General features: G+C 34.1%; 1 protein-coding gene across 5 annotated transcripts in view; it reads right to left on the bottom strand.

Moving 5' to 3' along the window:
• Nucleotides 1-138: 138 nt before the first annotated feature.
• The window catches only part of PAPOLA (poly(A) polymerase alpha), a 54,009-nt gene continuing 27,016 nt past the window's right edge, over nucleotides 139-27,131 (bottom strand). For 2 of the 5 annotated variants that reach the window (XM_061159386.1, XM_061159387.1), the window contains exons 12-22: nucleotides 26,527-26,611; nucleotides 21,946-21,999; nucleotides 21,296-21,415; nucleotides 19,958-20,067; nucleotides 17,467-17,588; nucleotides 14,266-14,408; nucleotides 11,858-11,958; nucleotides 11,442-11,662; nucleotides 7,562-7,624; nucleotides 5,640-5,714; nucleotides 139-3,613 (exon numbers count right to left, since the gene is read on the bottom strand). In XM_061159386.1, the coding sequence (XP_061015369.1) occupies nucleotides 3,518-3,613; nucleotides 5,640-5,714; nucleotides 7,562-7,624; nucleotides 11,442-11,662; nucleotides 11,858-11,958; nucleotides 14,266-14,408; nucleotides 17,467-17,588; nucleotides 19,958-20,067; nucleotides 21,296-21,415; nucleotides 21,946-21,999; nucleotides 26,527-26,611 (1,190 nt within the window). In that variant the 3' untranslated portion in view covers nucleotides 139-3,517. The remainder of the gene's footprint in view (nucleotides 3,614-5,639; nucleotides 5,715-7,561; nucleotides 7,625-11,441; nucleotides 11,663-11,857; nucleotides 11,959-14,265; nucleotides 14,409-17,466; nucleotides 17,589-19,957; nucleotides 20,068-21,295; nucleotides 21,416-21,945; nucleotides 22,000-26,526; nucleotides 26,612-27,131) is intronic. The other 3 variants (XR_009695476.1, XM_061159388.1, XM_061159389.1) reach the window with 3 other exon arrangements.

The following is a 27,131-nucleotide window of genomic DNA, read 5'->3' as shown; positions in this document are numbered from 1 at the left end:
TTTTTTTTTGCCAAGTTCAGGTCTGCAATTGAGACAACATCCATTTGTGATTTTTGTTTGAAGAAAAACGGAAAAGAAATAAAGTGGAGAATTTTTTTAAAAAAGCAAAACATACAATTCAGGATAAAAGGCAATTAATTTTCCTTGTACTATTCTTTTATTTTAAAATAGGCCAAAGTATATCCAAAGGACTGTTCAATGCCTTTTTAGATAAACAGTTTATCTTTTTGCTAAGTGCACTGAAGTGCACTAATGGTTAATATTTCCAGGGCTTGGTCTACAAATTTGTGTATATTAATGATTTATCCTTTCATATATCAATTACTACTTGGAGCTGCTGATCATTTATTGCCACCTTGAGTGCAGCCAGAATTAATACTATGCAGAGCTCTAAAACATTTTTCTGTGTGGAGAAAAAAAAAACAGAGGTATTAATTAGAAAAATACAAACTTTATTCCAGAATATACCCAGAACCACAAAACACATTTTCAATTATCATTTTACTAATTCAGCAAGATGCATGAAATGTCAAAAGGTGACAAAACTCACAAAGTCGTGACATCCAGTCCCATGTTGGGTGTCTCATCAAAGTAGGGATGGTAAGCTCTATTCTGTAGGTGTTAGCAACGGAGTCAAGGGTAGTTTTTAACAAGTTTCTCTTGTTAAATAGTCCCTTGTTGAATAGTCTCTTGTTGAACAGTCCCAAAAGTTAAATGTTCCTTAATAAAAGGTTATTCCACACTGCAATCAGATATTATTTTTACATACAGTAAAGCTATTAGAATCTGGAGTTTCATGAATGAAAATATGCACAACTGCACATCCCTTGAAATAATTTAACATAAGGACGTCAATCCCTCCACTCAAAGCATCTAAGATAACCATACCCAAAAGCTGACCATCACATGCACAGAAAGTTCATTCCTAACCGATAAGTTATGTATGCCTTGTTGACCATTTAAAGGTTTAAGAAAAGTAGAATCTGATCTGCATTTAATAAAATGAGAAACGCAGGATCCTAAAGTCACTGAAAAACAACAGTGCCACCTGCTGACATTAGAGATAAAGCACCAACTGCTTTGAAAACCAGCTTTGAAAGGAAGCACAGCAGCGGTAGGTACACTGCTGTCTACATGGAATAAATACAAAGAAAAGAGACAGTGTCTATACAAACGGAGCAAGTATTTTGGAGGATGGGTCAGCTGAAAATTAATTATCAAGTATTATATTCATGTTTTCCTCCCTATATGACCAATTATAGGAAAAATACCTGATTATGTGAGATATCAATTATTATTAGGCTGCTACTAATGGCATAAATTAATCAGATATAGAGCTTTCCTAAAAGTAACCAAAGTAAATTCTTCAGCAAATCTTCACTTAGAGCTATACTATAACTTACGAGTAGCAATAATGGTATCACTGAAAAAATAAAAAAAGTCAGTCAAAAGAAATCAGCCAACTGTGGGATTGTGCTGTTTTTTTTTTTTTATTGTGTTTTCAATGGAGAAATACATCATCTGTTTACAAAATAGCTCTTGAAAAATACAAGGAGTACAGATACTATAAAACAAAGCAAACTCCAGTCATGAGACACTACGTACATCATGCGAAAGCAACAGTCTGATCTCCAGGTTATGAAAACTAGAATTAAAAAGTCACTACACAGAAAAGGTCCAAGTTCCCAGCTTGGCAAAACTTGGGTGCAGGTACATGAAACGTTTAATAAACTGAATTCTTTTTCCCCAATGTGTAAACAAAATGACAAGACTAAGTCTGTGCCTGGCGGTTTCGATCTAACTCTCAGCTACACGAAGCACACAGCCGCCCTGCAGCCTTCACCTGCTGGCCTGACCGTCTTGTCCGCGCGGGCGCTGGGGTGGCAAGGCGGCTGTGCAGAGCCAAGGTGTGGGAAGGAGAACACTGTGTGCTAGACACTACAAAGTATGGCGAAAAGAAAGCTGCAATTAATGCATAGCCTAAGGGGGGAAAGACTACACTCCAACTTTGGAAAATTAATTTAGAGGGAACGGGGAAGAGGTTAAGTAATTGCAGTTTAACATGAAAAATGCACATGTGATAGAATGGAGCACAATGGAGGATTCATAAAACATGCTCACCAGAAAAATGTTAGGTTTGCTTTGTCCAGATTAAGAAAGAATAAGTTTATCAACATCTGGCTTCCCTCATATATTTGTAAAGATGAATGCTCTGCTGCTTAATTATGAGGAATTATTTACTGAGAGGATAAAACAAAACAGAAAAAGGAGTAAAGAACTGACTAGATGTCAAGTGCTTGCTAGAAATGATTTTTAAATGTTTCCACATGTAAAATTTACTGACAAGTTTTGGTCAACCATTTAAAAATAAAAATTAGTTTAAAATTCTTGGAGAAAATGCCTTTTTGCCCACATTTAATATTGAAAATCAACTTTACTATAGACAGGAGTTCTGTGGAGTGTACAAAATTCCTCATATTTAGAGATCAAACGGCCATCCAAGATAGATATCATGTTTCACAGGCATTATTTTTAGTCACCCTAAAGTTTCAGCCATGGGACCAAAATTTAGTGTTCTGTGCCATACAGCCACAGAGTCACTGGTTTCACATCATGGCTTAAGAAAATACTGGCATTTTGTTTTTTTTTATGAAAGAAGTCCTACCTTACACATACAAGCAAAAGGGGTAGGGGGAGGGAAGAAGAGGGAGGGAGCAAAAAGCTTGGTTTCAAAGACAACAGATTGAAGGCAAAAGAATATGGAGCTTTAACAAGCTCAAAGAAAAATATTTGCTGGCTGATCGCTGATTTGTATGCACTCTAAACATTTCTATAAATAAAAACCAGTATCATTTCTTAATCATGACCCCATCAAAACGAAGTATTTCCTAATTATGCTTTCAATGTCAAATATATACCCTAGTGTTGACATTTCATTTTAAAGGTTACAGCTACCTCAGAGGGACTGACCTAGATGTACTCTTATCCTTTCTCTGAAGCATAACAGTACACCACTGCGCAACGGCATCCGATTTGAAGACTAATGGTAAAGGAAATTCTTCAGGAAAAAATGAAAATCCATCAAGCTGAAAATCTAAAATTATTTCTACTTTCTAATAATAATAAAAAAAATACATAAAAGTGCATCATCAGAATAAAGAATTCTTATGCCAGTTTGTATTGCAAATTTTCCAAACAATGCAGCAAACATAAACCCAGTCCAGATGTCAATTATGAATACAAATATAGCTTGAGGTTTTTTTTTTTTTTTTTTAAAGGCAGTAATTTTTTGAAATAGTTAATGCAACTGTTGCTAACACAATAATAATAGTACTCCTGGCTTCACATACTAACCTGGACTTCCGATCAAGTGCTGATTAGCCCAGTAAGGGAGGTCACAAAAAACCCTCAATCCACTTTCAGTCATGTCTAGTCTTGCACCCTCCATTCCTTTTTTAGCATTTGAAGACAACAGGTTGAGTTGGCAGACATTGTTTCTGGACCCCTGAGGTTGTTTTTACCGATTCAATCTCAGTTTTATTGAATTCTTGATAACAGGAATAGGGTTTGCAGGGAGAGCAGGGATATCAGAAAGGTCTGTACTGGATGTTTTCTGAGAATAAAAGCAAAGAACACAACATTGTTCAAAGTACTGTAACTTATCAATGAGATTGATTTTTCACTGCTTTACTTCCTAAGAAATGGAGAGGATCTTGTAAGAATTAAAATCTTAAAAACACTCTAAAATGTTGTTAAAATGGAGCACAAAAAAAAAATGACTATTACTACAAAATTGTTTTAACACTTGTAGAAATTTTCAAGTAAGGAGCAGTATTTTGGTAACATTTTAAGCAATATACAAAAACTAAGTAAGTTCAAAAACAGCTGTAATAAACAGTCCTCCCACAGTAACCTATCACAGCTTACTGAGCTACGCTAAGTTAGAGCACCGACAGCCGTAGTGTTAACCGGCACTGGCGCGCCCCCATGTGGGAGAATATTGAAGGTCCCCCTGACACACGGGAGCAGCAGCAGCAGTCAACAGTGAATGTATTCTTTTCTGACTCTGTCAATTAAAATTTAAATCTACACAACTGAGCAACCGTTTGATTTTTTCAAAGTTTAGGGCAGTTTTATTACGTTAAAAACAATTACTCACAAAGCCTTCTTTAACAACAACAACAACAACAAAAAAAGATGGCATTTTTAATTGTTTTATTATGGAAAATTCCAAACACACACAGAAGTAGAGCCTTATATAAAGAATGGCCATGTATTCATTACCAACTTCATCAAAGCCAATCCACTGTCCTCCCACCTTTACTCCCAGATTATTCTGAAGCAAATCCCAGAGATCCTATCATTTCATCTGTAAATATTTCAAGTTTATCTCAAAGATTCATTGTTAGACACAGTCACAATATTAATACCTCCCTTATATCACCAAATAAAGAGTAAAAAAAATTTTTTTAAATCAACATAACTTTTTATATTATATATATATATATATATATATAACTTGGTGATTTTTCTCTCAATGGTTCTAGGGATCTTTTCATTAGAAAGAAAATTCTAATTCCTTATAAAAACATCTAAAAGGCAAACACCCGAGGGTACAAATCACTAGAGGGATGAAGTCAACAAAACAAACTATGAAAATAGTTCCCTAGAGATTAATGTGGCTGACCAAAAGGCATGCAGTCACAATCACAGAACTGAATTTTGATAAATAAGTTTGTCTGTCTATCAGTATTGACTACAACACTTCCTAATGTTGCTGGAATTACTCCACCCCACCCCCCAAAATTTTTATTAGCTAAAGGTTATGAAAATAAAACATTTCAGAAAGTAATCACAGCATTTATATCAAGAGGAACCATGAAGGTTAACAGCCAGCAAAACCTCATCTTAGAATCGTCACATTAGAGTACTCAGCCACAAAGCAGCCCAGTGCCGCTGTGTCACCAACCCCGCGGCATGGCAGGGCAGTGGCTTTGTGGAGGTTAGCCAGTTTAATGTCTACTTAAATGAAGTATTTACTTTATGTCAGAGTCTGACCTAGACTTTGGAGCATATTCAATTTGAAAGGATTCGAGAAGAAAACAATTATTTCACAAACAAAACGAACGTTCACAAATCAATGAAAAGAGTCCAAGTGTCTACTGTACGCAAGGGACTGTCACAGTAGAGTTTCTAGGACAAATGCAAAAATAGCTTTAAAGAACTATGGATTACACTAAATAAATAACTGAAAAGCAGAGGTGAAAAGTGAAGCAGAAATAGACTTTGAAAATAAAACATTTTTCAAGCAATCCATGAAGGATTTTAAGTTCTACTTTAAAGTTCACTCTCTGACTTAAAACCTCCAGGTAAAGACTGCATATTGTGCAGTGAGGATTTAAATGATCTGCAATGTCAAATAATATAAAAAGGGGATGAGTTAGCATCCTGACTGTGCAAAAGAATGGTTTCATCACAACCAGTGCTCTATCTCTGAATACCAGAAATATATTTGTAGATGAGCACTTACTTTCAAAAATATAATTTCAATAAACTTCTGATGTGCTCACTTTAATTCATTATACGACACTAATCTTAACAACATTTATAAAGTTCCCCTTGCTTTTTGCACTTAGTACCTGAGAGGCCAACAGAGAAGTCGCTGTCTGAATGGTTTCTGATTGAGTTGTACTTGTCTCTGTATCAAGTTGTTCCTGTGAGACAAAGAGGACGGGGGAGGAAAGAGACTTAAAAAAATGATAAAAGAACATAACTGGGTTTGGTGGTTAATAAAAAAGACAAATTGGAAGACAGGAGGGATCAAGAGAAAGATGTGACTACATTACAAAACCATCTATCACATCAAATGGTTAATCATCCAAAGAAAAAAACAAACCTTATAGGTTATTTAACCATTTCAGATACACATGAATTTCTATTTGCCTACTTAAACTTTATAAGGCATGCTCAAAATATCTCATGACTTTCCAACCAACTTCAACTTGGATATTTTAAACAAGCACTAATTAAAGACACATATATGCATATTATGAAATGTTGCCCAGACGATAATTAACAGAATATAAACCCAAGCTCAGCTTTAGCTATGTGAAAAAAATAAAACCAATTCAGTATTATTAAGTGAAATTACCCAGAAGCACAAAAACTGTTCTAAGGCCTTTAATTAAAAGAAGAAAATGTCTCTAAAACATTCCTTCTTCCTTTCGGTTTCTCTTCCCCTTCTCAATAACCAATGCACTGATTCTACTCTGAAAATCATCAGAAAATACAGGGTGAACTGTGTCATTCCACTGCCCTAGCCTTTTTCAAAGCAGTGCACAAAAAATAACAGAGATATGCACACGCAAGTGAAAATAAACATACAAAAATGTGAATTTCTATAAAATACATACAATAATAAAACTACAAAATACCAAATTTCTCCTATGACACTGAAAACGGTAAACACTATAGTAGAAATGGAGGAGTGCAGTCTCTCTGAAGCATACCTTAGCAATACATATTAACTTTTAAAAACACCTATTTGTCCCAGTAATTCCTCTTTCATTAATTTATCCTAATAAAATAAACATAAATGGATGGTAGGTATTTAGCTACAGTCAAGACTGTAGGAAAGGGCAATTTCCCTTTTTTAACAGAAATAATTGCTAACAATAGGCAACTAGGTGAATAAAATAGGGTTTAACAGCCTTAAAATAGCATCCAATGCAGCTATAAGTAATATTTGCAGATGATGCAATGGCATAACTATTTTTCTTGCTTTACAGAGTAAAGATTTGAAAGCAGAAGGCACTGGTATGTGTAGGTACAAACAAAACCTATAGACACCAAAATAACACTTGCTAACATATCGATCTGGATATTTGGGAGAAAAGAGGAAGATCTGCAATTTTTCTACAAGGAGAAAAAAGTTAAAAGCTTTCAGTACACTTCAATTTCTAAAAAAAATAATATTTAAAATCTAATACTTGGCTACACCAATCTTTCCCATCCCATCTACCTTGATTCAAGCCCCCTTCACACCAGGTTCTAGCCAGAGCTAGAAACTGGATCTCTAAATATACCACACTCTCACCTCAACAGTGAGATGACCTTCTCATCTTATACTACCCCAAACCCTATGAATCCTTAAAGGATCACTCCAAATACTATGTTCTCCCTTCTGTGATGTCTTTATTATTTCTGCAGTCTTGACTCTCATCACCATCAACTGCTTTCATTTTCTTTTAATGTAATCAACCACATCTACCACTTATCTTTTCTACTTAAATGTAAGTTCCATTACAGGCATGAACATTTCACTGTTCTATTCCATTCAGTGTCCACCAGATAACCCCACATCTAGGAGGACTTCATACACTTGAGGAATTCAATTTCGATGCTATAAATGAGTTATTAAAAAGGAACAAACACATCTCTAGAAACAATACTGAAAACCTAAAGCCTATAGAACAAAATACAGTACAGTATTCTGAAGACATTTCTATCACATCTTCTATACTCTTAATTGTGTATGAATTCTGAGGCTAAATTAGTATACCTTTGTTTCTGTTTTATCATGTCCACTCAAAGCAAGACAGTTAGCATCTTCACTTGTTTCATCCTGTTTTTAAGAAAAAAAGCTTTATTCTCTAAAATGAAAATTTAGATTGTTTTTTGCCAATGATTTATAAAAAATTTCACAGTATAAGATAATTAATCTGTAAGATCAAGTATGTCCTTAAAACAGATAACTGGTTTGCTTAAATTTTTTTTTCATGTTAACAAATTTGGCTTTAAAAAGAACATGAGGAACACTGTCATTGTTAATCAGTCATCGACAGAAGTATATTCCCCAAACTATGAACTTCATAAAATACTTTTTTTGTAAGGAAGAGAAAAAAAGAGCTCATTGATCAAACACAGGAACTTGGAATACTATCACCTCCTTTTTGGGAGACTCATATATATTAGCACATAAAAGGTTCTGAGAAGCTCTAGAAAGACTGCCTCTTTAACTTTCCCAAACTTAATTTAACCACACAATCCCCTTTGCTTAGTGTTTAACATCCTGGAGGAGGCCTGAAAAATGTTCTCCTCAGGTCTTTTTTTTCCGCCTCAATTTATTATAATTCTATTCAAAACAAACAAGTTATTTTTGGTAAAGAGGAGAAATGAGAAACCAAAAATTGCTGTACTTTCTCATTGCTGTAGTGAGTGACTTGGAATAAACATCACTTTCTTAAGAAAAACATTTTGACACTAACTTCTCTACTCTCCCTACTGGGCAGAACTAAAATTTATTTGTAAATGTGGCTTTAAAACAAGACATAAAAAACACAGCTAACTTACAGAGTAGAAAAGATTTAACATCAGTATCAACCAATTCCCTTAAGGACTTTTATTTGTAACCTGCCAACATACAAACTTAAAAAATAGTAACTTAAGTCACAACTGGGCAAATTTCAATACTGACTGGCTCTGTGACACTACAGAATTATTATTACTATCAGTAAATATAATGATAGGTGTATACATATATATGTATACATACATATACACACACGTTATCAGTATATTTGCCAATATATATATAAAATCACACACAAATATTTATGATTGAAATGACATCCTTGGGATTTGCTTCATAACAATGGCAAAGAGAGTAGATCTGTAGATGAAACAAGACTGGCCCTTAGTTGTTAACTGTTAAAGCTTAAGTGATGCAAACATAACTTGTTCATTACAATTTCGTGTATGTTTGAAATTTTCCATAACTTAAAAATTATATATATACATATATACACACATATATACACACATATAGAGCAGCATTTAGCCATAGAATTCAGGTGATAAGGCAAACTTTTTCTATATTGATTTTACATTTTTATCAAAAAGATAAAAATCAGGCAAAAAGCAAAACTAAACTGTCTGACAATACCTAAAATATCTGTACACGTGTTAGTATACTACTGAGCAGGCCAGTGCTTCTTTCTGGCTTACTCAAACTTCTAATACTAAGTGCTCATTAATAAGTAATGAAACACCTAGTAGGAGACCTTCAAAATCAAAACATTTGTAACAGACTTTTTCACCTTTAGCACCACGATGTGTAGGCCTGAGTTCTAATCCTGACTCTGACTCTCATTAGTGTTAGAAATGGGAAAGTTATTGAACCTCAAGTTCCTCTTCTGGGAAAGCAGATCAGTCTATGAGAAAACCTAAAATTCTAAGATCCATTCCATATCTTAAAATTCTACTTCTGTTAGTCAACTCCACAAAGTTGTCCTGAGTAAGATGCAAACTGTGAGAAAATACATAGAACAAAAAATCATATGGGGGAGAGGGCAGCGATGAACCTGTATTTTTAAAGACACTTAAGAAAAATCAATCAAGGATCTTCCTTACAGAGTTGAATAAATAAAAACTACTAAAAAAATCAATGACACAATCATGGGCATTTGAGTACTCACTAGATACCTGATTGCTCATTTTTTTTAGGTGGGCTTTTTTTCCTTATACTTTCTTCCCTGTAATTATTACCTTTTAGATACGTGATTTTTAAAATACTAATGAAATAATATGACTGAAGTCTGAATTTTGCATCTAAATAATCCAAGTACAGGGGAAATGGAAAGCAAAAAGAATTAAGGGTACAGGGACTGGCTGAATTCACCACACCTGAAATTGCATGATGGGTACTCTTGTATATATTTGAGTTTTTATTTAAAAATTAAATGTGGAGAAGGAAATGCCAACCCACTTCAGTATTCTTGCCTGGAAAACCCCATGGACTGAGGAGCCTGGTGGGCTACAGTCCATGGAGTCAAAAAAAAAAAAAAAAATTAAATGATCTCGTGTATATTTAAATTTTTCTGTATGAAGTTAAAAAATTCTATATTCCTACTGCCTCTCTAAGCTAGACATGAAACAAGAGTGTTTTCTACCAAGGTAAGCACAAATGAAATTTTAAGAATTGTGCTGATAAATATTTTGAAACTCTCACAGGGAAAGGAATTAGGCGATTAACATGAAGCAACAGAATGATAGGTATGTAGAGTTATGCTTACATATACCTTACAGGCAAAAAGAAACATGAATTGTGAAATGCTCTGACAACTCAAAACAAGCATCAATAGACAGAAAGTGGTATTACATCAAAACTACATTCTTAGGTTGCTGCCCAACAGTATCATGTAGAACTGGAGTCTTTAATAAAAACATTAGCAGGTCTAATTCCTGGAGAGTCTGATTCAGTATATTTGGAGGAAGCCCTAAAATCTGTATTTTAAAAAGCAAAATCAAAACAACAAAATCTGAAAAACTGAGGTTGAAAATCAACTTGCCTTGAGATAATTACAGAGACAGATGTGTTTCAGAATACACGGTACAAAACGTGACATACTGTGCCCATTTTTCATTCTCACTTAGCACTGTCAGAGGGACAAAACTCATTAAATTACTCATATTTAGTTAAGAGCGACTGTTTCCAAAAAAGTCTAAACCAAAAGGATTCAGATTAAGCTTGGAATAACACTTTTAGAGACAATAATCTTTTACCATTAAAAATCAAATCACTACATAAGAGCCCTCCTTTCTTGCCACCATTCTAAAGAAACTTTCATGTAACGAGGAAGTTCCTAAATAACAAGCTATCAGCCAAAATCTTAACAAAATTGTTGTCTTGGGCTGTCATCTCTGGGACAATGGTGAATGATTCATTAACAGAAAAACACAGGAAGAGTCATTCCAGGGAACAATGAAAGTGTGTTACAAGGCTACTTCTATTTTAAGATAAACACCAAAATCAATGTACACTTTTAACAGTTTTCCTAAAACTATCTGAGACTTTGAGGAGGTAAACCAGCCACTATGAAAAGTGGAAGTACTACTACAAAATTTCCTGAAGGGCTGGAGGTTATAATCACAATCATTCAAGGTACCAAAACTAATCTGATGTGGCAACTTATGGCCAGGCATTCAGTAAGAATTCCCTGAGAACCTCTCAGTGACCCTTTGATACCAAGTACAGTGGAGAAGCTCCAAAACTCCACCTGGAATACAGAAGCAGAAAACTGTTTCCAAGGGCTACTGAAGAATTGGTACATGTGAAAGATACAGTTATGAGAGAACAATACGTTAAGATGACACGTAAACCCATTCTAAAGTGTGTTATAGCCTAGACATGATACAGAAATTTTAACAAGAAACACAGCTTTATGAAAGAGTTAAATGTTACTGAAAAGAGTAGGGAAGGGTAAAGAGTAAACTATGGCACTGAAGCACTGTCAAGAACAATCTAAAAGCTTTCCTCCTTGCTGCGTCTAAATCTGGGCTCACTAGGGTTTCTTCCACTGGATTTTATTTTTTTTTTTTCTTCCACTGGATTTTAAAACAGGCAAGGTGCTTATTCTCAAGACTGACTAATATATAGATACCTCTTCTGTTTTGGTTTTCTTGGGGCTCTCTTCTTTATGAGGTGAGGATGTCCTCTTGACTCCTACTATAGGATTAGGTATCTTTGCTGCTGCATTTCCTGAAGGTCTCGGTGGTGGGTTTACCAGACGTGTTGAGGAAACAACTCTGGAGACCGTAGGCTTTGGTGGTGATGAAATGGCTGGTTGTGTGGCAGTTTGAGGAATGCTTTCACTCGATGTACCTAAGTATATAAATACATAAAAGCTAAATCACAGAACACCAAGTTACAGGTTTTTTATTTTAAGTCTACAGGGAAATAAAAAAAAATAGTAATAAAAAACTAAATTCAAACGATTTAACAAACAAAGCCATTTTTCAAAATGAAGGCTAAAACCAAATACAATGTATGTATCGCCGCATCTGACAGTCTCCTTACCCCCTGAGCTTTCACTGGAATTTACTTGTGGCACAGAAACTTCAGTAGCCTGTATGTTGGTCACAGATGCTGCTGTTACAGCTGGAGCAGGACTGTTTCTGCTAGAAATGGGGAGCAAAAATTACAAGTGAAAAAAAGAAAATAGAGATAAATAAAACTCAGTAACAAAATCTAATATGTGAAGTTATTTTCTAAAGCAAATGATTGATTCTTTAGTTTTATTTCTCATATACATGTATACATCAGTAACTAACTCTTGACAAAACAGAATCAACAATCAAAAGCATAGAAACATTTTAAAGCAGTGCTGCTCGACAGCATTTTTGCAACTATGATCTATATCTACGCTAACCAGCATGGTAACCACTATACACAGGTAGCTACTCTGCACTTGAAATAGAGCTAATGGGAAACAATGTCTGATTTCATTTAACATTAATTAAACTGGCACTTACAGTCAATGACTACCATATTAGAAGAGCTGGAAAAAAAGATCTGGTCTTGTTTGATTTAGGGTAACTCACTAAATGATTAAATGATTTGGGGTATAAGAAAATACTATCAAAAGCTGTAAAACAAGAAAATGGTCTGAGAAATAAGATTCGACATGCAAACCTAAGGGTTCATGAAATCCTAAAAGGCCATCCAGTGGCCCAGATAAACAACAAATGATCTCAAAACCCAACCTCTCCTCAGTGTTCTGGATTCCACTCACCCTTTGTCTCAGGAAACTCAAGTCACCCCTCCTTCTATCTCTAACTTTTCTGTCTCAAATAAATCCTATATCTCCTGTGGTTATTCACTCTCCTTCCACTATAACTTACACTCTCCAACTGCTGAACGCCATGTCAAGGTGGGCAAAACTAGAGGACTTGGATTTTTGATGCTTACAAGACATGCACAAGCAGCAAGAGCAGTCAGCTTGTTTAAGTTCTGAGCTCCCTGGTACATGGGAGGACATGAGGTCAGGGGAGTGGGTGATGCAACACCCTCAATGTGAATACAGAGAAGGCATAAAAGACTAAAAGAGCACTGAAAAGGCACAAGCATCTAATGATTAAACAGGGAAGAAAAAAAAGAGAACCACCACAGATGCAAGAGAAAACCTGAAATAAAATAGCAAAGGACAGTACATAATAAAGAGCTGAGCAAAGATCTATTTTACATACATGTGAAAAGACTCAAAGTACACAAAGGTTTTTATACAACTTCCAAAATTTCTTGTTAAAATTTTTGCTTCTTCACTCAAAAAACAAACAAAAAAACAGATGAAACCATTAAAAATATGAATCTGGAAGTTAATGCTGTACAAATGCAGAATTGCTTTAAAACTACAAGATTTAAGGACCAGGTTGATGCCCAAAGACTTCAGATTATGTATGACTGGCCTAAAAACACATCACACATTCAAAGCTAAAGAGAAGAAAACTAAATCCCCATCATCTATTGCACCTTGGCATTTTCTATTTCATGCTAATCCAAAGATTCATCCCAACCTGCATCTTTTCCACTGGCTATTATTTAACAATACACCTTAACAATTCAATTTTTAAAACGGCTCTTTTCAAAAAAATAATATATAACATGCATTCAGAAAAGTGTTACTGGTTTAAGTATCAACTCACTAAACAAAGTGATCAATGTAACCATCACAATTTAAAATACCAGCACTGCACCCAAAATCTATAATGAACAGCCCCCTTTGAAAATACAGTAGTATAACCATTAAAAAAAAAATCTGCAATGATACATTATGAAGATTTACAGAAGTTAAACATAAATATGGCTTTTTCGTTCTAATTTTTGCCACCACAGCCATGTTTTTTCTTCAAGATAAAAACGTTCAGGTGCTTTGTGAAAGTTGCTCAGTCGTGTCTGACTCTTTGAGACCCAAAGAATTCTCCAGGCCAGAATACTGGAGTGGGCAGCCGTTCCCTTCTCCAGATCTTCCCAACCCAGGAATCGAACCCAGGTCTCCTGCATTGCAGGTGGATTCTTTACCAGCTGAGCCAGGAGGGAAGCCCACAAAGACTGGTGTGGGTAGCCTATCCCTTCTTCAGCGGATCTTCCTGACCCAGGAATCGAACCGGGGTCTCCTGCATTGCAGGTGGATTCTTTACCAACTGAGCTATCAGGGAAGCTGCTCTAAATGCTCTTAGAGACAATTCTTCAAAAGAAATTCCCACTAAAAAAAGCCCACATAAATCTTCTCTAGAAGATCTCCAGTATTTTCAGGTATTTACCCCCTGCTACATAGGTGATAAGCATCTCCAGGACAGAAATGTGGTTGCGTCCCTCTTTCTGGTTCCCCTTAGCACACCATGTAGTTCACCACAGGCAATAGGTATTTCAACTTAAGAAACTGGTTATTCCAACAGCCACTCCACTTCCTTTCCCTTTTTCCTTACCCCTGAGAGCTGCCAGAACTGTTCAATGGACTGGTCTTCATAGCACTAGTAGGTGAAGGCACAGACATGCTGTTATCACTGTCCATAGACAAGTCGAGGCTGCTGTCATTCAGAGGTGTCAACTTGACGCCTTCTGTTGAATGCTGCAATCAATCAGTATTTAATTAATTATACCTTTATGTTATCCAGATCTCTGAAACACAAACATCTTTTACTTAACAGATAAGTGACTTCTACTGAAAAGCACAAATCAATAAGGTTATGATAATCAGAAGTGTCATGCCAAAATACAAAAGGCAGATTTGGGACACATACTTTCTGACTTCTTGGGGTCCTTGATTTAACTACAGTTCCTCGGGGGGGGGGGGGGGGGGGGCAGGGGGAAATGATATATTAAACATACACACTGAATATAAGACACACCTCAAAGTAAAAAGCACTTTAATATGAAAATACATGTAACTTAAGTCAGAGGACTATAAACACACAAACGTCAACAGTAAAAGATGATAGCAACAATGAGTATCTCTGGCTAGTGGGATTAGAAGTAATTTTTTTGTTTATAGAGTTCAAACTGTTCTACAACAAAGATAAAAAATGTATTAATTTTTAAAAAAATCATCAAGTAGTACAACTCAGTGCCTATTCCTAGTTATTTGTACGAGCCTCTCTGAAAAGCAAGAGATTGCCAAAGCTCTATCTGCAGCTTATGATTTTAACATGGTACATTTAATAGTATAAATTATCCTGTTAAAATAAAACCAAAAATAATTTCCTAAAAACTTAATGACCACATGTAAATCCAAATGTTGGTCCTGCCTCTTAAAGCACTCAAAAACAGTTACTCATTGCAGGAAAAGCAAAAGCTAAAAAACTATGAATAGTGCTATGGGATAAAAGTTTATTTTAAATTGACTTAAAGTTTCTGTTTCTGCAATCAGCACTATTATAACATCAAAATGATTTCTTCATTTTTTTCAGAACACTTTTAGTTTGTGTTCACTCACCTACAGAAACATTTTAATGGAAGTAATTTGCATTATTAAAAATAAAAACCCATACCCCATATGTATGTGCGTGCCTGTGTGTGTGTGTACAACGCATGTACACCCACTCCAATTCCCAAATGACAAGATAACCTAATCTTTGAGTGAATGCCTCAGAGGTATCACTTGTGTACATAAATCAATACTGACCAAATGGGGAAGATGAGATTTAATCATACTATCACCATACAAAGAAATACCAACCAGACACTTAGTATTTGTAATATAATCTGGATAAATGGTCACAAAATTGAAAGTACCCCAAAAAAGCAGGTCACAAAAGAGTAGGTATCATTAAAAACCTCTTAAAAAAATACACATTATCTGTGGTTACATACATGTACTAAGAGTCTGTATAGATGTACACTAAAATGTTGAGACAGGTGAAATCGGCACTGAAATTATGGTTAAACTCCATTTGATACAATTTTTGGACTACATAAATTTCTGATCACTAATGATACATTTTATAATCTAGAAGGCTTTATCTAGATATTACCTTAAGTAATAGAATAAAAAATTAATTTACTTTAATTACAATTTAGTTGTTCCAAATGTAACACTGCCATGTAAACAGGAGTTTTACAAGTCTTTAATCTGAATTAAAGGTTTTAATTCAGTTTTTAATCTGAATTAAAGGTTCAGGAAAACCTAATTACTTCCTTCCTAAATATTTCTATTTCACTAAAATGGCTAAGCATGGAAGAACATAATCTAATTATGCACATTCACTTCTAAAAACACATAAAATGTTTATATATTTTTGTATGCAGTAAAGACACACGTAAGTACAGTTGCTTAAACTCATTAACAATATAACACCAAGGTACAATCAGAAGACAAACCTTTATTTTAAAAATAAAATAATTTAATGATAAATTTTATGTTAACTTTATGACAAAAAGTAATAAGCTGAATAATAGGAAATACATTTTGCCACTTTCTAGATTAATTTGATAATTCATGAGAAGTGAGTAACAAATAAGTGTGTATAAAGGCTTTAATGTATTGCTATTTTTAAAAATGAAATATACTTTTATGCATTTTACACCTAAAAAATAGTACCTCTATGTTATGAATGATGATGGTGGTGCTAAGAGAAACAAATCTGAGCTTTCAGTATGTGCCAGGCACTAGCTTTACAGGTACAGGTACATTTTATCCTCACAAAATGCATAATAAGGTAGGTAAAATTACCACGATTTTAAGGCAAATCAAGAACATGAAATACAACTTGCCCAAGTCTCACAGCTAGGAGGCAGTGGAACCTGAACTTGAACTGTGTGTTAACTTCATTCCTTTCTTCCCAATCCCAAGCCCAGACAATAAACCATCATCCAGAATGCAACAGTCCTTATCCTCTAACACATACTTTTATTTCATATTCTATCTTAAAAAATATATTGCAAACCTATGTATATATATGAATATCACTTGATACTTTAAGTATCAATGATATTCATCTGTACTCTTAACCCAACATATGTATCTCGAGCTCATGTATTTTCACTGCTATATTTCATTTTAAGAATAAGACACTTTGGAAACCACTTAAAGTAAAAATGTAATTGTTATTCTGCACTAAAATTTTAATAAGTACACTATAGTTAAGTCCAAATCAGAAAAACATGGCTAACAAAAATTATCCAACATTAAGTATCAACAACAGAAGAACATACTACAAAACATTAGATCTGGTTACCACTGCCAGTCATCTTATACCCAATAACTTCTAATTTTTAAATAATATACATGTGTAATTCTTACGAAAATAAAATCATTTTCTTTTGAAAAGTCATGTAATTCACTTGAACTACATATTATGTAATTTAACTTTCTTTACTTTTCAAAGGAAAGTACATACTAATGTGTGATGTTAAATTGATAAGGAGATTTCTGAAAAGAGAACACAAGTATATATATAAAATAATGCTGTGAAACACTTCAACTAATCTGAAGTCTGAAGGAAGTGTGTGCAAGAAACTGATTAGGAGCAAAGTTTCATGCAACGGAATTTCCCCATAGAAGAGATTTTCAAAGTGCTGTGATCTATTTCAAATACAACTCGTCAACTGAGCCTAAATTCTGAAATACTGATAGGCTGGATACATAAAACATGGATTAGCAATGCCTTTTAAGTACTTTCTAAAGTTACCTTTTTCTTTTTCTGAAGCACATGACTAGGTAGTAGCTGATGGAGTTGCTTCCTTTTTACATGCATTGCAGCAATTTTCATGTCCACCTCAAACATCTTGCTGTTTATTGCTTGCCTATAAACTATACAAATTAGGAAATTGTTACAAGCAAAAGAAACATGCTAAAAAAGGCAGTTAAACTCATTCAGGAGAAGCTAAAGTAGGAACCCGTTCTTCATCAATATATTGCCTATCAATAAATTATCTGGTCAAAATGTCATCTTTGATCTGACTTAATTCACTGCCTGAGCACAAACTCTAATAAATGTCTTTTACCACAAGGTATACATAATAAAAACAGAATATATTAATTCTTGCAGTGTAATAACTCAGAGTAATAAGAGAGTTAACTCCTCAAGGAGTGACAGAATTGGAGAAAAGGGGTTTCTTAAACTCATATTTAAATTCTTAAATTCATATTTATGCTAGCAATGTAATTTAAAATTCTAGACCAAGTATGTAACAACTGCAATAAAACAAACATCAGAAGGTCCCCAAATGGAAAATATCACATGTTCTTGACATGGGGAATATAGCAGGAAATAAGAGACCAAAAGAACCTCAAACTTCACATTCTAGTGGAGAAACAAAGAAAAAAAAACATAATGCATATTTCATATCAGATGGGTGATAAGTGCCATGGAGGAAAAAACTGAGTAGGGGAAGAAGACAGGAAGCTCAGCGTGGAAACAGATTACAAGCGAGTGGGGACTCGCATGGAAGTTGGTAAATAGGCTCAGTGTACCTTGTGGGATCCTTTCTAGGAAGAGCAAACACCAAGAACAAAAGGTCCTGAGCATGCCTGGGATGTTTGAGGAATGACAAAAAGGCCAAGGGGAGAAGGGAAAGTAGAAGATCCATAATGCCTTATCTGTAATCCTAAAATCCCCAACGACAAATTCTGATCTGAACTATTTGTGGCTATACTGTATGTAAATATTGTATAGAAATATTACTGTCTTAGATTATAGAATGTTGCTCCCCACTGGAAATATTATTACTTTATTACTTTCCTTACTTCAAGACACAAGGATACAGGATTCTGAACTTATTACAAGTTCTATATACATATATAAAGAAATTATATATATATATATATGTACACAATTACAAAGAAATGAGGTCAGAGTCATAGTGAGAAGACTAGGTCAATAAAGGCTTGCAAACCACAGTAAAGACATGGATTGATTCAGAGTATGGGTATTCTTTTAGCAGGTGAGACATGATTTAGCTTAGTATCATTCTGGATGCTGACTGAGAACAGCTGAAGGGCAGAGTAAGAAAATTACAACAATGGCAGTAATCCAAAAGACCAGTGATAAAAGGCTTGGACTAGGGTAAAAGCAGTAGATACAGCAAATAGTAGCAAGAATCTCAATGTACTCTGAAAACGGACAAATTTTTTTTTTTAATAGATTAATACCAAGTTTGGGAAAAACAGGATTCAAAGACTGCAAGATTTCTAACTTGAGCAACTCTAAGTTCACAGCTGCCAGATCTCAGTTCTCACCTGAGATTAAAAAGATTTAACGCTAAAGGAGAGGGACAAGAATTGGAGTTTTTAACATGTTACATTTGTTCTGTTAGAAAATCCCACAAAGTATTCCATTAAAATGTTTCAAGATTAAAAAAAAATGTTTCAAGGTATAGGACAACTAAATATTTCTTTCTCCAAATATCTTTAATATGCTATAAAATCTTGATGGCTCATAAGTACAAACCATGATAAGCAGTTCAACGAGGTAGAATGCTCAAAACAAATTTTCTAGTCCAAGTATCTCTACGTGATTTGTCACTTCTGTAGAGCCTTAGCTTCTGCCAACCACTGCTAGCAGTAAGGTTTTAGTTAAACCATACTACCTTGTATCTCAGGTCAATCCAAAATGTCTACCTCATACTGTACTCCCTATTCATGGATTAGAGGAGGAAATGGCAACCCACTCCAGTCTTCTTGCCTGGAGAATCCTCATGGGCAGAGGAGCCTGGAGGGCTACAGTCCACGGGGTCGCAGACTTGGACACAACTGACTAAGCACACTCATGAATTAAGACTTGAGTCTGTCACTGACAGCGAGGATAAATAACCTCATTTCACCAAAGTTTAGCTTCAAAATTTTCTAATGTTCAAGACTATTAAGGCAAGCAGACACAGACTCAGTCTTTTAAGAGAATCAAATAGCCAGGCTATTTCTAATTTCATAAAGTAATCACAGGCAACTTAAATTTAAAGTGGTTCAACTGTTTAATTTTAGGTCTACCACAAAAGAAAAAAATTATTTAATGTTAGACATTACTGAAACTAATACCTAATCCAAAAATACTAAGGTTATTTTGATGTTCACTGTAAAATATTCCCCAGTAATTTTAAGTTATTACAAATTCTACTATGGTATACATTGAAGACAACTCAAATATGCAAATACATGTTTTGATTATCCAAGGAGAAATATACCTGTATCTGTGAAAGACTGAATATCATAGGTGAGATCAACACTGAGATTTTCAGAGTTTTCTGTTTTTTTAAACACTAACCCAATCACCCACATCGTGCGAAATTCTTCCCTGTAAAATAAAAAGAGTATTAAAATAATTTATTAGGATTTCATGAAAAGTTATAAATGCACTTCACAACCTGATGTACATGGAAAAAGTCAGAATACAAATACACAAGCAAGTTATAAACCAAATTCCATCAAAACTCAAATTCCTCCTCTACATCTGTCCTCTATATTTCTACTGCTTTATAAAAAACTGGAGTCCTATGACAAATATCCTCTTCATTATCTATGTATTAATATCCAGTGTTTTTAATGATCAAAAGTACCAAAGGCACTTCAAAGAAAGTTATGTAAATTAATGACATTTTAGAAAAATCTGAAACAAAACTAGTCAGATATAAAAATTTAACTAGACCTTAATATATATTCCTTAAACTTTTAAAACTCAACTGAAAAGGTAGCATGAAGTCTGGCCACAGCATAACAAGAATAATGGGTGATTCAGCTACTTTTGAACATTTAATGATCCATCTATTGAATAAATCAGTCTTTAAATGATTTAAGATTGCAGCAACAAGAAAAATTTATAAAAAACTCAAATGGCAACTCTTAATGAATGCAAAAGACATTAATCTGTAAAAACAGTAACAGCTACTCTATTACACCATCAACTTAAGTGATCTATTTACCAATATTTTTCAGTCTTTAATACTGTATCTTGGGAAAAAAAAGCTCACTATTAAAACTCCCCTCGCCCACCAAATAAAGTGGTTATAGGCAAAGCAGAATTTCATATACTTAATAAAACAGCAACAATCAAATTGAAAATTGACCTATAAAAGATCCTTAAAATAGTGAGGCAGCTTTTAGTAACTTATGTTACTAAATGTCCCAGAATCCACCACAAAGCAAATTTTTGCAAGATCAAATCAAAGCATTTTCTCCTTGTAAAAAAAATTAAAAAGCAAAGACTGATGTAGCAGCTATTCTAAAAACCACTCTGCAAAAAGGGGAGAAGGTATATTGCTAAAGTGAAGAACTGGAACTCGTATTAGTTAATAGGCATTTCATCATTACAACTTTTTTCAGGGGTGATTTTTCTCAAAAAAAAAAAAAAAAAGTCTTTCTCTTCAGTGCTTCTGATCAGCAAACCCTAAACCACAGATCTCAAATTGGTCTGACCCTGATGTAATCAAAAGAATAGTGACTCAAGTTATTAAAAATTGCCTATAAAACTTCCATGAGCAAAAGCTGAAGAGGATGGAGAATCCAGATTTTAGAGGATTGCTTACTTGTCGGGATTTTCTTTGGGTGCTGGAAATGACTGGGGATTCACATGAGCCAGTGTAATAAACTCATTCTTCTCCAAACTTCCAACCAGGATTCGGATTTTTGATTCCACCAAGCCCACCCTGAACAAATGTCACTCATTATTAATGAAAATTATTTAATTAAAAAATAAAACAGAATGCACAAAATCAAGTAAGTTTGTATAAAGCTATAATACAAAGATAACTTAAATAAACAAGGGCAGTTCAATTGTCTCAATTCCCATAGATAAAACTAAAACCTTATGTTCTAGCTCAAAAATGATGAATTAAAAACCACAGGGAGAAGCAAATCCAGTCACATTTCAAACTAGGAAGATTACAAAAGACATCCCCAGAAATATTTACAAAAAATCAGTAAACTAAAAGAAAATACTTTAAATACAGTTAAGAAATAATACATGGATCTCTATAAGACAAACAAAAATAAATTGTATATGGATCTCCAAATTTCTATACTTCCATTAAAACTTCCATTTAAGTAGTAAAGCTGCATTTATGAACAAAATCAAACTTGATGTTTTAAGGACTTCCGTCTCCTACTGTGTTCTGAGGCTATCTGATTCGTTTTGAAGTATTGTTTTTTGTTTTGTAAAGTCTAATCTTATACTCACCATTCTAGGCGTTGTTTTTCAGTTGGTGCACTTGCTAGAAGTACAATATAATGCCTTTGAAGATAAAGACAACATGCTATTTATTTCATTTAAGTGCTTTGTGCTGGATATTAACACCATAATGCAATAAGCTTGGTGACAGTTATAGATCAATTTAGCAAGAGAGAACTGCAATTTCAGTTTGCACATACAATCATAAACACTAAATTCCATAAGTTTAGTGACTACTGGGCAAGTTAAAATTCTTCTGTAAAATTACCCCCAAAGCAGCTTAATTCAAAAACGTTGACTAAACATCACTGATCATTTGGTTCAATGATTCTAGTGGAGTGCTTTATCTTTAAAGAGCCACCTCACTAAAATATAACCCATTAAAGCAAAATTGCTTTGATGGAAATAAAACACCAAGGCTTTAGCCACAAAAGGAGGATCACTAAATATACACACATTACATCAGTAATTTCAAAAATAGTATCCAATACATTATGCTTTTTAATTCAAATTAAAAGGTAGCAAAAATTAAACTGAATACTTAAGTCAGGCCTCATGACTTTTTTCAAACAACACTAGGAATTTCTATAACAAAGAAGCAGACATCATTAACATGAGAGCAATAGAGTAATGTGATTTCTACGTGGGATTCAATTCCATTCAAATTAGAACAAAATCAAGTTTTCATTTCAGAAAATACCATCATGACCAAGTATCTATTTTTAAATGTTTTTCAAAGAAACTATTTACAGCTAAAGTATAACTCAACTTCATAAGACTGAAAAAAAAATTCAATCCAATATACTTTCCTACAAAATCCATTTTAGAGGTGACAGAAGTCAAACTTCTCACCAGAAACGTTACCTCAAAAAGCTAACTGACATCCTTACTGAATCCAAATACTAGTTGGAAAAGTCAGTGTATGACCACAATTTTAAATAAACTTCATGTATAAGCTTAACAGAGGTAATACACATAAATAAAAACATGTAGACAGAAAAGTAAATATGCAGTCCAACTCCATAGACCAATACTTCCTTTCCTTCACCAGTTTAATTTGTTCAGCAATTATTTAGAGCAAACCAAATATATGGAACACATACAGATAGCCCAAACAAATAGAAGTCAAAATTCACATAAAAGCACTAAAAGCTCATGCATTTTACATATACAGAAAACTCTTAGGGCCCTGAATGCTCTTGTAAGTCAAACAAAACCCTAATAATCTCAGTAACCTGAGTTCCAGTTTCCTGTGAGTTTGAAAATGGACAACAAACTATAAGGGGGTGGGGGGGGGGGGGGGCACGCAGAGTTGGGAGGCAGGGGTATGGAGAAAAAAGGAAAGTATAACAACTTGTAACAGAAGACAAAGTATAAAAAGCAGGCATGCACACAAACACTCAAGACAAAGTCATCTGGGTTCACCTATTAGGACAAAACTCGAAATCTCCAAATCACTCTAGCACCACACTAGTGAAATAGATGCTCTTAATGACCATCTGAGCCTTTAACAAAAGCTTAAATGACACACAGTGTTCTCTACTTATGGCAAAATATAAACTTCACTTGAACATAATCTTGTTGGCAATTCAAAGTTTAAGGTTCTAAAGCTTAGAGAGTTCAACTTTAGCTCTTACTGAAATCCAATGGGCCAGGGCAGGGGAGGGGTCTACTCTACACATTGCTTACAATAAAGACATCTGTTTAAATATAGTTGAAAGTGTTAAACAACCAACAAGTATGTATGCTTGACTCAGCCACATTTAAGCAAATATGAAGTGGGAGATACAAAACACAGTAATTATGTTTAATAGAAATAACCTGCCATTAATAAGTTTCCTATCAGAGCAGAGAGACTAAAAATAGGTCTAAATTTAGACTATATTTAATTTTGTTGCTGCTTCAAAAACTACTATCCTCTATTTCACAATGTCATGATTATGCTTCAGGTACTCAAATGGCTTCACAAGACTTTGAAGCCAAAGCAATAATGATTAACTTTTCCCAAAATTAAAAGATTATCAGTTTTCAATTAAAAAAATTAACTATAAAAACCTACCACAAATGAAGTAAAACCCCTTTAAAAATGCTTAATTTAGTTGCTCTTATTACCTCACAACTATTCATCCCCCAAAAAGCATTTTTTTAGGTAGGTTTCCTGGCCATTTCATCACATGAACATTTTCCCTGGGTAGGTAACAACTCAAGACATTATACCGAAAATCTAATTTATCTCTTTGGCAAAAATCCTTTCAATTCCATCTTTAAGTGACTCCGGTTCAAGAAATTAGAGTTCATTGTTCTTAAAGCTTTTAACACATTCTGAGGCTAAATTATTCTATACATACAGACTCCTTGAAATGATAAATTATTAGTCTTATTCCTGAGAACATTTAGTTTTTTTCCCCTAATACCTTTCCTTCCTTGTTTCCTAAGGAAACTGAACATCTGAAGTCTTCACACTTCCTATGTCAACGGTGATTTACTTTACTGCTGGTTATTTATGTCGGCTTGAGTATCTTTAACAGTAGAACATGAAAAGTATTTTCTTAAGACTGTAAATTCCACAAGGCAATGTTATCCCTTTTCCGCAAGCTTTCTAAGACAACTGAGATTTCCTTCGTGGTTTCCTCCCTTCCAAGAAAGGCAGGCAGGTAGACCACAGATGACTTAAAATCCTATACATAACAAACATAACACTTTCAGGATATACTTGAATAAGCTTAACCAAAAAACTAAGCATTTCAATTCAGCTGAACAGCTAATCTTTGGGGTGTTTCATACAATACAGTAAAAGAAAAATTCAAACCTGGGGATACTCAAAGTCTAATGATAATAATTACGAATTTTTTAAGAGGAAAAATTTTTGAGAAAAGTTAAGACATAAGTGAATTTGGTATAGGTAAAATCAGCTGCATGTCATGTTTTCAAATCTTTTTTCCCAAGACTCACAGCTGAAATTACCTGATATAATTTCCTCTATTTGTTGCTACATCCTCATTTCTATGTTTCAAGTTGTTTTTAATAACCTAAAATAATTTGTTTCAAGAGAATTCAGTAAAGATAATCAGCCAACAAAAGACCTTACATGTACTATTTGGCACAGGTTTTGAAGGATAACCTACAAGTTTTAAAAGAAAGATTAAACAAGCATCGAAACACACACACACACACACACACACACACACACACAAATCCTTCAAAGTACTAGTAATACAAATTTAAATAGATGACAATATCAAGATTTGTTCAGCTTCAACACTAATCTTTCTTAAAGTAAAAAAAGAGAAAGAAACCACTTAAGTAGGTACTTAGAAGAACTTCATTCTACCCACTTCTCATTCCTACAAGAAAATGGGACGGAAAGAAGAATCTATCTAGCTTCATCTTGGATTCTCAGGGATTAAGAGATGCTGACACTTCTACAAGATCAGTTTCTTTATTCTATTTACAAGTAATCTTGTGCTCTCTCATGCTAGTTTTTAAAGTATCAAAATATGTTTATTAGTTTAAATGTTCAAAGGTACTTCCTCAACAGTGATTAAAATAAAAAAACGATGCAAACTTGTCTGCCAAATGGAAAAGCACAACTTATGGGGAATAGTAAACAAGAACATTCAATGTTATGCTATTTAAATTTTTTTACTGACAATGCAGTGCTCCCAGAACACAACAATTAAGCTGGCTCCATTATTGCTTTTTCATGCAAAAGATACAGAAACAAAACACAGAGACATCATGAAGGTCATCATTCTTGTTTTTAATTGGGGAAATAGCATAAAGCAATCTTGCTTAGATTATTACAAAACACAATCCAACATAAGATCAAATGGTCAGGAAAGTTTCAAGCATTAAAGAAAAAAAAATTTTTAAGTGGGACTTTGGCAAGTTTTCAGCTCAGGGCAAATAAAAGTGCAAGTCCATTTTTTTTAAAAAGTAAGATTTATTATAACTTACAGTTTTCATCAAAACCAACACAATCAGGCTATTAACCTATACTAAGGTATTAAGTCATTATATTAAAACCATTAGTAAAAACTATGACACCCACTGAGATTCCATGAAAATATTTGTAGAAATACTTGAGGGGCTTTATGAACAGTAGGGGGAAATGGTGGGCCAATCATGTGTTGTAACTACTGAAAACATTTTGCTGACTACCTATATTGACATTTTATTAGTTCTGCCTGTGTTATAGAGAATCTTAAGAATAAATAAGTTTCCAGAACTGGATGAAAATAATTACTTAGAAGATAATATTAGCTACAGATTTTAACAGTTCACTCCTTTGCCAAGGTATACAGATTTAGAGTTTTGGTGATGACTAGCAAACCTTCAGAACTGATGTTGCTTCAAATGCAGAAATTTGGTTACATCAGGCAGCAAAACTGTAGGGACTACACTGTACCTTGACAAAAAAACAATGTTTTCTAAAACAATATGCCCTTTGTGACAAGAGGAAAACTTGTATAGATGTTTAAAGGAAAATTCAAACTACATTAGTCTAGCAAGAAGAGATGTCACATATGCTACCATTAAAACCAATACTTAAAAGAGAGCAACATGTCCGACATGCCTTAAAATACATACTTGTACTTTTGAAAGAAGTTTGGAGCTTCAAAAAGTTTGGACCACTCTGCCTTACTCAGCAAAATTTCATCTGTGATAGCAAGACCTAAATTAAAAACATATTAAAATATTTGCATGCTTCAGTCTAAGAATCTAGAATTTTAAAGATCTTTTAAATATATCACATGCATTCATTATAATCCTAAAATCATAATTTTAACACAGAAACTTTAGTCTATGACTCTACAGCATAAAGATTCTTACATATGTACACTATTTTACACAAAAGAAAAAGAAGCTGGAGAATTTGAGGTCCATGTTTCTGGAAAATTGCCATTACTTTAAAATGCCATGCTCACAGAGTGCCTCTCTCCTAAAACTGAAGCACTTCAGTTACCCAAGGAAAAAACAATTTTCCATAAACTTTCCTGCCCTTCTAAAAAAATTTCCTGTAAAAGGACAGTAACATCTTCCCATGAAGAGCCCCGTTAGACTACAAAAACAACTTAAGAAATTTGAGTTTGAAGTTGGTAGTCAAATAGCTGATTCTACTTCCTTGACTTCTGTCAAATTAAATAGTCCAGTTCAAGCTACTTCCCTCAAAGACCATTTACCATAGCTACTCC

Source organism: Dama dama, chromosome 13 (genome assembly GCF_033118175.1).
Source record: "Dama dama isolate Ldn47 chromosome 13, ASM3311817v1, whole genome shotgun sequence".
In the NCBI taxonomy this organism is placed as follows: domain Eukaryota; kingdom Metazoa; phylum Chordata; class Mammalia; order Artiodactyla; family Cervidae; genus Dama; species Dama dama.
The sequence above is the reverse complement of the archived record's forward strand: the minus strand, read 5'-3'. Positions and strand labels throughout refer to the sequence as shown.